This window comes from Salvelinus fontinalis, chromosome 32 (genome assembly GCF_029448725.1).
Source record: "Salvelinus fontinalis isolate EN_2023a chromosome 32, ASM2944872v1, whole genome shotgun sequence".
NCBI lineage: Eukaryota > Metazoa > Chordata > Actinopteri > Salmoniformes > Salmonidae > Salvelinus > Salvelinus fontinalis.
Window position 1 is genome coordinate 45,595,659 of NC_074696.1, and position 15,974 is coordinate 45,611,632.

General features: G+C 43.8%; 1 protein-coding gene across 1 annotated transcript in view; it reads right to left on the reverse strand.

The window, feature by feature from the left end:
- Positions 1-2,677: 2,677 nt before the first annotated feature.
- nudcd1 (NudC domain containing 1) overlaps positions 2,678-15,974 on the reverse strand; it is a 32,004-nt gene continuing 18,707 nt past the window's right edge. Inside the window, exons 8-10 of the mRNA XM_055894874.1 lie at positions 15,426-15,551; positions 6,250-6,409; positions 2,678-3,415 (exon numbers count right to left, since the gene is read on the reverse strand). Of these exons, the coding sequence (XP_055750849.1) occupies positions 3,129-3,415; positions 6,250-6,409; positions 15,426-15,551 (573 nt within the window). The 3' untranslated portion in view covers positions 2,678-3,128. The remainder of the gene's footprint in view (positions 3,416-6,249; positions 6,410-15,425; positions 15,552-15,974) is intronic.

Genomic DNA, 15,974 nt, shown 5'->3' on the forward strand with positions numbered 1-15,974 from the left:
ATGCAAGCAATGTTTCAGTGTATCAGTGTTCACTGATATCATTTGCAAAAGCACCACTAGCCAAATATTTATGGGGACGGAGGAGTTTACTAGGTATTTTACAGTATTCCAAGTGGGTTTCATTATCAGCTGAGTCAAGTTGAACTCAAGACAGATATTCTTAAACTGATCTGTGGCATGTGTATGCCAGTCAAGATTGAGATCTAACACAATCAGTTCAGTTACCAGAAGGGGTTTTAAATAATCATAAATAATACCAACAGCTTCCGCCAAAGTGGCTGGGGGGCGGTAGACTGCAGCAATTAATAAATGCATATTTTGTCTTATGGAAACTTTTTTATAACCAACAGCTCAAATATTTTGGGGGCAGAGATGCTAAGAAAGCAGTTCTTACATAAATAAACTTTAAAAACAGGGAGGGGTGGCTATCACATAGACTAAATGGCAACGTCCTTATCCATAATCAAATTATTCAGCCAGGTCTCTGAGATCACCAGAACGTCTGGCCTAGTGTCATGCACCCAAACATCCAGAATGTCCAGTTTAGACATTAGGCTTCGCACATTTAATGGAACAGTCCAAGCCCTCAGCGAGATTTGAAAACATCAGGATTATCCATGGTGACACAAGAGTCAATAGAACTGGATGAGCTAACCAGAGCACAGGGCCAGCGAGGGCACAGGGCCAGAAATGATAGGACGTTTTTAGTTATCCAGCAGAGACCCAATCAATTCTTCAAAGTCCTGTTTCAGCCATTCAGAGCTACCATTCCTAATGTCATTAAATCCCACATGGACTACAACAGGATCAATTTACGTGTGCTGACGTAGAACGGTGGGGAGCAGTCTAGTAATATCCTGTACTCAAGCCCCGAGGTAGCACAGGGCTTTTGCTCCAGAAACCGAGACGTTTCTCACCATAGAGCTGCTTAAGACAACGGCCGGCGAGAGGAAAGAGGAAATCTGCCCATTCCCACGCCTGGCATGATGATTCGGGAGACCCGTCGAGGACCTGCGAGAGACGGAATCTCGCACACCTGCAACTCTTGGCACACAACAAAGCCTCATTCACCATAGAAACAACAGGGAAGCACCCGAACCCAACGCGGAAGCCCCCAGGGGAGAAGGTACCGGAACCTCTGTATCCAGGGCGGCGAAGCTGTTTTAAGTCTGTATCCTGTCTGGGCTTCCCACTGCCAAGGAGGCCCCAATTGCCAAAGGCTGCTGCTTTTGACTTCTATGGTGAGTGATGTGCCGCCATGGCTGGTTGGCAGGGTCAAGAATAGGAACATCCACTAACTCATCAAAAAGGATTCCATTTTCCAGGGAAGGGGGAGACCCCTTCGGGGAGGGATCCCTGCAGAGCACCGGCAAGTCGGTTATGGGAGAGACGGCGCGGCAGCGGCACTCCCATTATCAGGTGAGATCGGCGTTCAGCTACCTGAGTAGAAGAGAGAGTAGATGGAAGTGGATTCCCCAGTAGCTTGTGTAAGTTTGCTACTTGTTTGCTAAGAGTAGCCACTTCTCCTCTATAGTCCTCTGCGAGCAAACATTTGCCACATTGAAAGTCAGTACGGTCCATATTGTCCAGGAATAAATATGTGAATATCACACCCACATGATATTTCCATCCTAGTGTGAAGTCACTCCAGGGTGTGATATTCAAATCCTTGGCGGAAGTCCCGCCCCCCCTCATAAATAACAAGATATGATTGATAGTTTGACAGAAGCCATCCTATATAAACTTACTGATGCTGTTCTGCACCACTGTTGTATTGCGCCGTTATTTGCCTGTTTGTAGCCCGCCTGTTAGCTTGCACGAATCTTGCCATTCTCCTTCGAACTCTCATCACAAGCCTTTTTCGCCCACAGGACACTGACTGGATGTTTTATTTGCCGCATCATTCTCAGTGAACCTTACACTGTCGTGCGTGAAAACCCCAGGAGGACGGTCGTTTCTGAGATACTGGAACCAGCGCACTTGGTACCGGCAATCATACCATCCTCAAAGTTGCTTAGGTCACTTGTTTGCCCATTTTAATGTTCAATCGAAAAGTAACTGAATGCCTTGAAGCCTGTTTTGTATAGCAAGCCACGTGACTCACTGTCTGTAGGGGCGAATCATTTGTGAACAGGATGGTGTACCTAATAAACTGCCCACTGAGTGTATATGGGCACATCATATATTGATATCACCATTACGCAAGCAATACTTTTTCAATTTATCCTTCTCTTGTCATGTCAAAATATTAAAGGAGTAAACAGAAAAGCACAGGTGGATATGATGACACATTTTGGGCTTGAGTTCACATGCTTCTTTGTCATTTACTAACAGCACTTCATTAATTTTAGCAAAATGTAGATGGAGCTTTCGTGAGTTCCTGTGCTCAGAGTTCTGGATACGTGCCTACGGGGCATGGTCAAAAGTAGTGCACTATAAAGGGAATAAATAGGGTGCCATTTGGGACTCGTTTTCTGACATCACAAGGCTTCCCACCTGTCCACTTCTTCCTTGTTCTTGATTGATCAATTAAGGTAATTGATTAGTTATAAACTCCCCTCAGCTGGTTGACTAGGTCTTAAATTGGACACGAATTGAAAGGAAATAACAAATATCTGCAGACAAATGGCCCTCCAGGAATTGAGATTGACAGCCCAGGTATAAAGGCACAAAACAATTATATCGTTGTTTGGTTTTATTGGAATATTTTCATTACATTCTGCTTCTATTGGTCAAAGCTTCTGAGGGCATAATTTACTGTGAGAACATGAATCATACTACATTTGGGCTCCTATACAGTGTCAACACCAGTAGGATATTCACAGAATAACATACAAATATGAAGACAGACATTTGAAAGTGTAGACATATTGCTGACAGATCAAACCCCTACCACAAATGACATTACACTACCACACTTATTGTAGGTTCTAGACACACTCCTTTTACTTTGTGGAATGGTATAGCTCTGTCTCAGGGGTAGACAGTGTGTATGGTGGATGGAAACATTCTAAGGGGCAGATTCCCTGACACAGATTAAGCTTAGTCCTGGACTAAAATGCTATCTCAATGGGGATTCTCCCTCCCAGAATGTGTCTGTAAAACTGGCCATAAAAGTAGTCCCAGATCTAATTGTTGATCTTCAGAACAAATAGGTTGTTTGAGGTCAGGACGAACAGTCTCTCATTGGTGGCTCTGAAGCCTAGGACAATGTTGTTTGACTCCAGGCTGGCCACCTGTTGCTTAGCGACCAGGCCCACCTGACGACCCTGCATCCTGTTGAACAGGACTGTGTCCACCGGCGACGGCTGCCGGTAGATGAACACCCGGCGAAGACACTCCCCCAAGGCTGCGTAGGAGAAGTTTGGGGGGCAGGTGGCAAATTTCTTGTCACGTTTCGACGCCTGGACGTAGCCTAGGAGATCCAAAAAATGAGAAAGACAATGAGTAAGTTGGAAAAAAAATTAAATAAATTTGGTTGCACCTCGTGTCACGTTGGTAGAATACCTTCTACTCATCTCCAAAGACACTGAGAAACACAGGGCTTGTTGTGACAATCAGCCACTCGGAAATCAGCCACTCGGGAATTAGCATTGAACTAGCTCAAGATGGCGATGAAAGACATGGCAGCTCTGCTTCTAGCTTTGCAATATTTTCTTTTTTTGTGTTTTATTTCTTACATTATTAGCCCAGAAAGTTTTTTTGTTTGTTATTACATACAGCTGCAAAGAACTTTTGGATATCAGAGCGGTGGTAACTCACCAGCATTACGACCAGCAATACAAATTTCCCGAATTGGATCCTTTGTTCGTACCCCCCAGTGCAATTGAACATATCCCAGAGGCTGCACCAAGACGCCACCGGCGGAAAAGAGGTATTCGGAGTGGACTTCTAGTCCGACTCAGGAGACGTGCACACCATCCACCGCTTCAGAGTATATTACTCGCTAATGTTCAGTCTCTGGACAATAAAGTAGACGAACTCAGGGCAAGGATCTCCTTCCAGAGAGACGTCGGGGACTGTAACAGGGGACTGTAACATACTCTGTTTCACGTATTCATGGCTCTCTCCGGATATGCTGTCCCCGTCTGTACAGCCATCAGTGTTCAGTACATCGCGCAGACAGGAATAAAGAACTCTCCAGGAAGAAGAAAGGCGGTGCTGTATGTTTCATGATTAACTATTCATGGTACGATTGTGATAACGTACAGAAACTCAAGTCCTTTTTTTAACCTCATAATCAAATGTCGATCGTATTACCTCCGATGAGAATTCCCTTCGGTTATAGTCACTGCCTTGTATATTCCCACTCACCACGACAGCCCTCAAGGAACTACACTGGACTTTGTGCAAACTGGAAACCACATATGCGCATTTAGGCCGCATTTATTATAGCTGGGGATTTTTACAAAGCAAATTTGATAGAACACGATACCAAAGTTCTATCAACACATTGACTATAGTGCTCGCCCTGAAAAAAAGCTTGGCCACTGTTACTCCCCCTTCTGGGATGCCTACAAGGCCTTCCCCCACCCTCCCTTCGGCAAATCAGATCACTACTCCATTTTGCTCCTCCATTCCTATAGGCAGAAACTCAAACAGGAAGTGCCCATCGTAAGGTCTATTCAATGCAGGTCTGACCAATTGGAATCTATTTTTCAAGATTGTTTTGATCATGCGGACTGGAATATGTTCCAGGTATAACATTGACGTATACACGGACACGGTGACTGAGTTCATCAGGAAGTGTATAGGGGATGTTGTTCCCACTGGGAGTATTAAAACCTACCCAAACCAGAAACCGTGGATAGTTGGCAGTATTCACGCAAAACTAAAAGCATGAACCACTGCATTTAACCATGGAAAGGTGACTGGGAATATGGTTGAATACAAACAGTGGAGTTAGTCACTGTGTAAGGCAATCAAACAGGCATAAAGTCAGTATAGAGAAAGTGAAGTCGCAATTCAACGGCTCAGACACGAGACGTATGTGGTAGAGTCTACAGACAAAGGGAAGACCAACCACGTAAGTTCAGGGCCCAGGGTCTGAACCCCGCCCTGTGCAACTGGCTCCTGGACATCCTAACGGGCCGCCCCCAGGTGGTGAATGTACGACACAACACCTCCACTTCGCTGATCCTCAACACTGGGGCCACACAACGGTGCATGCTCAGCAGACGATACAACAGTAGTAGGCCTGATTACCAACAATGACGAGACAGCATACAGGGAGGAGATGAGGGCCCTGGCGGAGTGGTGCCAGGAAAATAACATCTCCCCCAAAGTCGACAAAACAAAGGAGCTGATCGTGAACTTCAAGAAACAGCAGAGGGAGCACGCCCCCATCCACATCGAAGGGACCACAGTGGAGAAGGTGAAAAGCTTCAAGTTCCTCGGCGTACACATCACTTACAATCTGAAATGGTCCACCACATAGACACTGTGGTGAAGAAGGCGCAACAGTGCCTCTTCAACCTCAGGTGGCTGAAGAAATTTGGCTTGGCCCCGATGACCCTCACAAACTTTTACAGATGCACAATTGAGAGCATCCTGTCAGGCTGTATCACCGCCTGGTACGGCAACTGCACCCCTCGCATTTGCAAGACTCTACACGGGGACACCTACAGCACCCGATGTCACAGGAAGGCCAAATATATAATCAAGGATATCAACCACCCGAGCCACGGCCTGTTCACCCTGCTACCATCCAGAAGGCGAGGTCAGTACAGGTGCATCAAAGCTGGGACCGAGAGACTGAAAGAGAGCTTCTATCTCAAGGCCATCAGACTGTTAAATAGTCATCACTAGCCGGCTACCACCCAGTTACTCAACCCTGCACCTTAGAGGCTGTGTATGTGACCAATAAAATTTGATTCGATTTTAATTACTATTGTGCCATTACTATAGTATTTTACAGGTATCCATCTACACTCACTCTTCACACAAAGAGAACATTGCAATAATGGCATCCTGCAATCACAATCATGTCCTTGAAATACCTAAACGTACTCTCGTGACTGGCTCTAATATAAAAAAATATGCCACCAGCACACTTTTTGGGGTCGATTTTCATGAGTGTTTTGAGCATGTTAAATAAACTCAGTCTGAGGCAATGTCCTGAGACTAGCACAAAGATGCCATCTGAAAACACATTTGTTTCCCTGATTTAGCATTGTAAGAGGTGTGTCTGAGGTGTTGACAGAACTGCCCGAACTAATAATTACTAATCTAAATAGTTTCTACACGTACCGAGGGCGTTGAAGGTTGCGATGTGTTCCCACATATTGCTGGGCTGGTCCGGGCGGGGCTGCCACAGCAGGGCGTCAACATCGTGACGCAGGCAGAAACTAGGCATATCAGATGGGTTCAAGTCCACCGTGAACAGGTACTGATGGCTCCCCAAGTTCACCTGGAGAAAGAGATATATTTAAAAGTAAGACTTTATTAGTCCCAAACATATGGTTTGTAGATGTAGACATTTCAACTAACCGTAACCCTTATTCGTAACCTAAAGATATGCAGTTGATCTGGCATCGCTCTTCATCTCTCCAGTCATAGCTTTTAGAGCCCAGTGAATCTCAACTCGATTAAAAAAAATTAAAATTGAAAATAGTTCCCTCAAACAAAACCAGAGAATATTATGGCTCTTTTTAATCAAATTATGCATAAACAACATCCATGAAACATACACAACATTCCAAATGAATTGTCTATTAACTGAGGACAGAAAAACGATCAATAGGGACAGAGAATCAAAGTATTCTAATCAGGAGAGGACATGGAACCAGTGCATTCAACCAGTTTTTCGGAACGCATCAGTCTGCCTTCATTATTCCTCCCACAGTGGAGGCAGGAAGAGAGAAGGTGAAAGTGAGAGAAAAAGAAAGAGCGAGTGACAGAGTTAGGAAGAGAGAAAAATAATAATTGAGAAAGACAAAGCCAGAGAACGATTGAGTCCCATTTTGATGCACATGTTCACACAATTTATACCATGACGTTGTACTCTTTATACACAACCTTGTGCTATTATTGTATTGAGGTCTGAATATCCAGTGTTTCACATGTGAATCTCTTTGCCAACACGTTTTATTGGTAGACAATTTTCCCCTCCAGCTTCCATGCTCACTTGACATCTGTTTAACATTTGTATCATAAACAGGCCTGTATGTGATTGATAGTTGGCGGTTGGTGACAGTTCCACGGACGTGGAACAATTCTCAAAGCTATAGTTCACTTTATGTCAAATCAGCCAATTGGGATTTCAGAAGTCTTGTTTGTGTAAATAGAATGACAATGAAAGTTGTCAACAACAGCGTTGGCCGTAATTTAAAGTCTGCAACGACGTTCAAACATAATAAATGATGTAAGAGTAGAGTAAAGCACTACCCTCTGAATCGCTTTACGGTCGGATGCCGAGCAGTTGCCGTACCAGGCGGTGATGCAAACGATCAGGATGCTCGCGATTGTGCGCAGTATAACTTTGAGGATCTGGGGAACCATGCCAAATATTTTCAGTCTCCTGAGGGGGAAAAGGCGTTGTTGTTCCCTCTTCACCACTTCCATAGGACAAGGTAACTCTGATCAATATTGGCTAAATATAAGCGAAGATAAAAAAAAATTGTAGAGTGGATTTATGAAAATATGTTGACAAACGTCACCTTATCCTAGTGAGATTTACACGGGTATCAAAACATCGAGGCGGTTTAAGCCTGCACGAAACACAGCCCTTTATTTGAAGTAGATCAAGACATTCTCTATGGAAGACATGAACGGTAAAATAACGAAGGAACCCCTTTCAAGTACAGCCGCAAGTTATTACAGGAATTATAACGCGTCGACTATTTCTCTCTAAACCACATACCTTTGACTAATCCGGAAACTATCACCTCGAAAACAAAACGTTTATTCCGTTCCGTATTTTATCTAACGGGTGGCATCCATGAGTCTAAATATTCCTGTTACATTGCACAACCTTCAATGTTGTCATAATTACGTAAAATTCTGGCAAATTAGTTCGCAAAGAGCCAGGCGGCCCAGACTGTTGCATATACCCTGACTCTGCGTGCAATAAACGCAAGAGAAATGACACAATTTCACCTGGTTAATATTGCCTGCTAACCTGGATTTCTTTTAGCTAAATATGCAGGTTTAAAAATATATACTTGTGTATTGATTTTAAGAAAGGCATTGATGTTTATGGTTAAGTACACATTGGAGCAATGACAGTCATTGATTGATTGTTTTTTATAAGATAAGTTTAATGCTAGCTAGCAACTTACCTTAGCTTACTGCATTCGCTAACAGGCAGGCTCTTCGTGGAGTGCAATGAAATCAGGTGTTAGAGCATTGGACTAGTTAACTGTAAGGTTGCAAGATTGAATCCCCCGAGCTGACAAGGTTAAAAATCTGTCGTTCTGCCTAGGCCGTCATTGAAAATAAGAATGTGTTCTTAACTGACTTGCCTAGTTAAATAAAGGTAAAAAAACAAACTAACAAAAAAAAAACAACGGCAAATCGGCGCCCAAAAATACAGATTTCCGATTGTTATGTAAACTTGGTATCGCCCCAATTAATCGGCCATTACGATTAATCGGTCAACCTCTAGTTTGGACCATGATAGTTTGTTGGTGATGTGGACACCAAGGAACTTGAAACTCTCAACCCGCTCAACTACAGCCTCTTCGATGTGAATGGGGGCATGCTCGCCCCCCCTTTTACTGTAGTCCACGATCATCTCCTTTGCCTTGCTCACGTAAAGGGAGATGTTATTGTCCTGGCACCACACTGCCAGGTCTCTGACCTCCTGTCTCATCGTTGTCGATGATCAGGCCTACCACTGTTGACGTCAGCAAACTTAATGATGGTGTTGGAGTCATGCTTGGCCACACAGTCATGGGTAAACAGGGAGTACAGGAAGGGACAAAGCATGCATCCGCGGGGCCCCTGTGTATAGAATCAGCATGGCAGATGTGCTGTTTTCTACCCTTACCACTTCCAGGAAGTCCAGGATCCAGTTACAGAGGGAGGTGTTTAGTCCCATGGTCTTTAGCTTAGTGATGAGCTTTGTGGGAACTATGGTGTTGAATGCTGAGCTGTAGTCAATGAACAGCATTCTCACATAGGTGTTCCTTTTGTCCAGGTGGGAAAGGGCAGGGTAGAGGCCAATTGAGATTGCGTCATCTATGAATTTTTTGGGGCGGTATGTGAATTGGAGTAGGTCTAGGGTTTCCGGGATGAGGGTGTTGACGTGAGCCATGACCAGCCTTTCAAAGCACTTCATGGCTACTGACATAAGTGCTATAGGGTGGTAGTCATTTAGGCAGGTTACCTTCACTTTCTTGAGTGCTGGGACTATGGTGGTCTGCTTGAAACATGTAGGTATTACAAACTCGGTCAGGGAGAGGTTGAAAATGTCACTGAATAAACTTGCCAGTTGGTCCGCACCTTCTCTGAGTACACTTCCTGGTAATCCGTTTGGCTCTGCGGCCTTGTGAATGTTGACCTGTTTAAAGCTATGGAGAGCGTGACCACACAGTTGTCCGGAACAAATGGTGCTCTCATGCATGCTTCAGTGTTGTTAGGCCCTAATCTATAGAATGCACATGACTGGGAATACAGATATGCATATGTTGGTCACAGATACCTTAAAAAAAGGCAGAGGGCATGGATCAGAAAACAAGTAAGTATATCGTGTGACCACCATTTGCCTCATGCATCGCAACACATCTTCTTTACAGAGTTGATCAGGCTGTTGATTGTGGTCTGTGGAATGTTGTCCTACTCCTCTTCAATGGCTATGCGAAGCTGCTGGATATTGGCGGGAACTGGAACACGCTGTCGTACACGCCGGTCCAGAGCATTCCAAATATTGTCAATGGGTGACGTGTGGTGCGTATGCAGGCCATTAAAGAACAGATATTTTCAGCTTCTGGGAATTGTGTACAGATCCTTGCGAAACAGGAGCGTTCATTATCCTGCTGAAACATGAGGTGATGGTGGCGGATGAATGGCACGTCAATGAGCCTCTGGGATCTCATCACGGTATCGCTGTGCATTCAAATTTCCATCGATAAAATGCAATTGTGTTCGTTGTCTGTAGCTTATGCCTGCCCATATACCACAACCCCAAAGCCATCATGTGGCACTATGCTCACAATGTTGACATCAGCACACCACTTGCCCACATGACGCCATGCCAGTGGTGGTCGGTCCCGTTCAACATCGATAGGTTTAGGCTACTACATGATACTCACATTTTCCCTATACCCATCATCATAAGGTTGCTACAACCTATCCTATGTTTACAATGCACACAGGTCGAGAGAAAAATATGAGGTGACAGACAGTGACACACTCATGACAACATCTAGCTGATCTAGGGTGTAATCATCAGTCCAACAGGTGCAAACGAGAGTTTCTATTGGACAAATTCAGGGATGTTTATCCCCATTTGAGAAACGTTTTTCAACAGAATCGGCAGAATGAATACACCCGTGATCACACGTAAACACAGTTCCCTTTCATAGCAGCCATGTTGTATTCCTTCTCACATCTATGCACTCTCCTCCTCTCACCTTTCCCCTTCGCTTGTGGACTTCAATGCACAACACATCAGCTGTATGTCATTAGGCGAAAAAAACTTTGCAAGCCAAACCATATCATAACAGCTACACACATCAGTGTTTTCCAACCAGGGGTACTTGGCCTATCCACAGGGAGTACTAGAAAAGACCCATGAGACCATAGGCTAACTGGTAAAATTAACATGAGGGTGTACTTCAGGGGTACTCTGGGTTTGTGGTACAGTAGCCAAAAAAGGTTGGGAACCATTGGCCTAAATCATTGTCACCATATTAGCTAAAGGAACGTCATAATCAACATACAGTGCATTCGGAAAGTATCCAGACCCCTCAACTTTTTCCACATTTTGTTCCGTTACAGCCTTATTCTGAAATAGATTAAATAAAACATTTTCCACATCAACACACAATACCCCATAAAGCGAAAACAGGTTTAGAATGTCTTTATTTACAAAAGGATTCAAGTGCAGCCTGTTTCCATTGACAATCCTTGAGATGTTTTTACAACTTGATTGGAGTCCACCTGTGGTAAATTCCATTGATTGGACATGATTTGGAAAGGCACACACCTGTCTATATAAGGTCCCACTGTTGACAGTGCACGTCAGAGCAAAAACCAAGCCATGAGGTTGAAGGAATTGTCCATAGAGCTTCGATTAAGTCGAGAGACAGATCTGGGAAAGGGTACCAAAACATTTCTGCAGCATTGAAGGTCCCCAAGAACACAGTGGCGTTCCATCATTCCTAATTGGAAGAAGTTTGGAATCACCAAGACTCTTCCTAGAGCTGTCCGCCAAGCCAAATTGAGCAATCGGGGGAGAAGGGCCTCACGAAGTCAAAGACGTTCAGAATGAGACTGATATGAGGAAATTATTAATTGGTGACTGATATGATATCTATATATTCTTGATTTAATTCGGGAGACGGTAACTCATTAAACAAACTTTTCCATGGTGCCCCAAATTCCTAATGATAAAATTGTTACATGATTCATTTAAATTGAGTACAATTTTTACGTAGTAGGTAATTAGTCGATAAATAGCAGTCGTCATGTGACAGTAGCTAAGATGGGGAGAAATCTGTCCAACTGCAACTGGCTTAGAACAGGGTAGCACGGCTGGCCCTTAAATGTACACGTAGAGCTAACAATAATATGCATGTAAATCTGTCATGGCTAAAAGTGGAGAAGAGATTGACTTCATCACTACTTGTTTTTGTAAGTGAATGCACCGAGGTGTCTGTCTAAACTACTAGCACACAGCTCGTACACCCATGCATACCCTACAAGACATGCCACCAAAGGTATCTTCACAATCCCCAAGTCAAGAAAAGACTATGGGAGGCACACAGTATTAAATAGAGCCATGGCTACATGGAACTCTATTCAACATCAGGTAACTGACGCAAGCAGTAGAATCAGATTTTAAAAACAGATAAATATATACCTTATGGAACAGCGGGTACTGTGAAAAGACACACACAAAGGCACAGACACACATGATAAAGACATGCACTCTACACACACATGTATTTTGTAGATATGTGATAGTTGAGTAGTGGCCTGAGAAGCCACACTGAATGTGTTATGAAATGTAATGTAATATTTTAAATTGGCTATTGCCAAGGCAGCAGCTGCTCTTCCTGGGTTCCAGCAACATTAAGGCAGATGTTGCTGGAACCCAGGAAGAGCAGCTGCTGCCTTGGCAACAGCCAATTGGGATCCGTAATAAATACAAAGACAAATAAATGCAAAGACAAAAACATTCAAGGGCCATTTTCTCAAAAGTGGGGTTGCAAGTTGATCAACTTTCAAAGTAGACTTACTCTCCCATTGTTCCTCAACTGCAGTGTATGATATACCACTAAGTGGCGCTGAGTCACTACTTTTATCCAATGTAAAAAAAAAAACTGCATTTCAAATTTTGCTACATAAGACTGAATCGAGGCGGTGGGTCACATATATATATATATATATATACACACAGCTCTTTTATAAGGAACAACTTCCTGTATCCAGACACTCCTTCTGAGGGACAGACAGAAGCTCCATGTCACCACCCAGGAGTGGATACCACGAGAGCAGACATTGAAAAATAATTATTCTATTTCTATGAGAGAGCAGATCGTCGAGGAGACTTGGTGACAGAAAAAACTGTCAGTTTGAGGCAGAGTGTGGGGGGGGGGGGGGGTGGAAGAGAGGGCTCCAGACAAGGTGAACATAAAAAAACGGAACATTTTAATATCTCATAATCACTTTACATCAAATCAAAGTTTATTGGTCGCGTACCCAGATTTCCAGATGTTATCGCAGATGCTCAGAAAAGCTTGTTTCTACCTTCTTAATATGAGATAAAAGCTTTAATGTAATACTACAAAACATCAATATAAACCCGTTTTTGTTACATTCACTGTCTATAATTTGGCCTGTCAAATCCTAAATCCCAGGCTTTAAAATGAGAGAAGGGAAAATATGACTGTCTGGAGCAGACAGCAAATCCCTATGAAGAAATGCGCCGGAGGTGATGGCTGCCGTTTTACGGGCTCCTAACCAATTGTGCTATTTTATGTGTTATTTCCACGTTGTTGGAACTAATTTTGTACGAAATGTTAACGCTCCGTCTCTTATGACCGAAAAGAGCTCCTGGATATCAGAACAGCGATTACTCACCTCGAACTGGACAAATCTAAAAAAATATATTTATTTGTCTGACGAGAAGGATGTAATGTTGCTCCCAGACAATGCCCAAATCCCTGTCATTCGCATGAAGGAAATACAGGGGGCGGAGATCTGGGTGCCTTGTGAGAATTCGTTGGCGAGTGGGTAACCCGCCTCTGCGATCCGTTCTATTGGTCAACATGCAAACACTGGATGAGCTCCGTACGAGACTATCCTACCAGCGGGACATAAAAAACTGTAATTTCTTATGTTTCACTGAGTTGTGGCTGAACGACGACACGGATAATATACAGTTGGCTGGGTTTTCCGTTGATCGGTGGGACAGAATAACTACGTCTGGTAAGACGAGGGGTTGGGGTGTGTGTCTATTTGTCAGTAACAGCTGGTGCGCAATGTCTAATTTTAAGGTAGTCTCGAGGTAATGCTCGCCTGAGTTAGTGCTGTCGACAGCTTATCATGAGATACTCTATCTACCAAGAGTTTTCATCTATATTTTCGTAGCCTTCCATGTACCACCAAAAAAACGACGCTGGCACTAAGACCGCACTCAACGAGCTGTATAAGGCCATAAGCAAACCAGAAAACACCTATCCAGAAGCGGCACTCCTAGTGGATGGGGACATTAATGGAGGCAAACTTAAATCTGTTTTACCTCATTTCTACCAGCATGTCACATGTGCAACCAGAGGAAGAAAAAAAAAAGAAAAAAAACTCTAGGCCACCTTTACTCCACACAGAGAAACGTACGAAGCTCTCCATCGCCCTCCATTTGGCATATCTGACCATAATTCTGTCCTCCTGATTCCTGCTTAGAAGCAAAAACTAAAGCAGGAAGTACCAGTGCCTCGCTCAATACGGAAGTGGTCAGATGACGCGACGACTCCTGTAAGACCCACACACGTCTCAGCTGTGACATAAATCCAGAAAAACAAGCACAACATTTTTTTGAACAGCAGGATTCTACCACCAGCTTGTTAAGCCAATGCAGCACAGGTTAAAAATTCTTACGTGTCTTTTCTGTGGCCTGGAGTTTTTCCTTATCTTATGACCGGGTCAGGTAAAACTCTGGGTCCTATTTATAGGCTATGACAGGGTCCAACGTTTTTACTCAATGGCCCGACCGGGCAAGTTGGCCAAATATCTACTGGCTGAACAGAATTTGTGTTTAATATAATTTAGCAATGTTAGTCATTACTCCATTCTTAAGAATTGCATTGTATTAATTGCATTCATTTTTGTTTCTAAAGTATGTCATTTTGAGAATATTTCTTCCCCCCTCTCAAAATAGAATGCTGCCCCTTTAAGACAATTCCGTTTCTGAAAGAGATATCGACCTGGCTGCAGTAGGCTAGCCAATGCTGAAGTGTAAAGAGTAAGTGACTATCAACAGTGGCCAGCATATTGCTGCTATGTTAACTATTGAAGGTTTAACTTTTGTAAATCACTTTCCCTAAAATAAATAAGATCATTGACTAGATTGATGGGTGCTTCTTTTTTGCTCAGGACAGCTCGCAGGAGCTGTGTGAATGTAGCTATCAACTTCTGTACTGATTGAGAAGTTGTGACTTGCAGTAGAATGCTGTACTCGAATGAACGGCCAATCATATTGCTCAAATACAAAGAGCACGACTATTCTGCATGTAGTCTTCAATAGTTTTCCGTGGTAGACCGCGACAGAGCAGGTAAATGTTGAACTGGAATGCAAAAATGCGCTGAGAAGTAAATAGCCCGGTCGCTGGCGCTGCTTTGAAAGTGGTGTGGCTGCGCTACGCCAAATATAAAATTACTGTGGCAAATGCTGTCTCACCACATGTTTTCTGGTGGCTCTGAGCCAATGCCAAGTGTACTCAATTGGTTCTACTCACACAGCAGCCTGAGAGACATTCTAGGCATCCGAATTGAGATATTCTAGCCATCCTAATTGAGCCTAGTGGATAGCTCTCTTAATTTCAAATAAAGAACCCCAAGATATTTGTGTGGTCATTTCCATGTTCATTAAATCAAGACGAGCGTCGCTGACGACGCAAATGGAGAAGGTGTGCATGTCTACTGCGCCACTGTGGGGCCTCTTAGGGAAGAGGGGCTGATGTGGATATGACCAATAGGGGCTCACTGATAACAATGAAGGAGGGAGTGGAGTAAAGGAGGGTGGGCAAAAAGGGTCTCACCACGTGAGTGGGCTTGAGCGACTCTCCGTCGAAGCGTGTCAGGTTGGAGCTGTCTTCTGGGAAGCCATCGCAGTCCTCCAGCTCCTGGGCATTGCACGGGGGCTTGTCCTTGTCTGGGTTGGCATTCTGAACTCAGAGAGATGGAAGCAGAGAGATTGGATAGCGTTAACAGTGAGAGGATGCATTGAATTCATTCATTAGAAGCCAATGGCGATGGGAACGCTATATCCCTAAATGAGCAGTGAGTGGTTAAACAAGTTGGGACTGAAAATATAAAAAATAGGAAGCTGAGACTGAGGCAGCTCAAGAGAACTGGACATGACGGTGTGAGGGAGAAGTAGAGCTGCTTTGAGAAACTAAAGAGGGAGGGGTGAGAGTGAGGAGAAGACCTGAAGGTAGACAAAAGGGGCAATAAGAGGCTAAAAGTGAGGGCTCAGTGAGGGGGTTGGAGGGGGGGTCAATTTAGGGGAGATTAGATGAATAGAGGCACAGAAAGTAACATCAAGATTGGAGGTATAAAGGAGAATAGAGAGATGGACAGCAAATGAG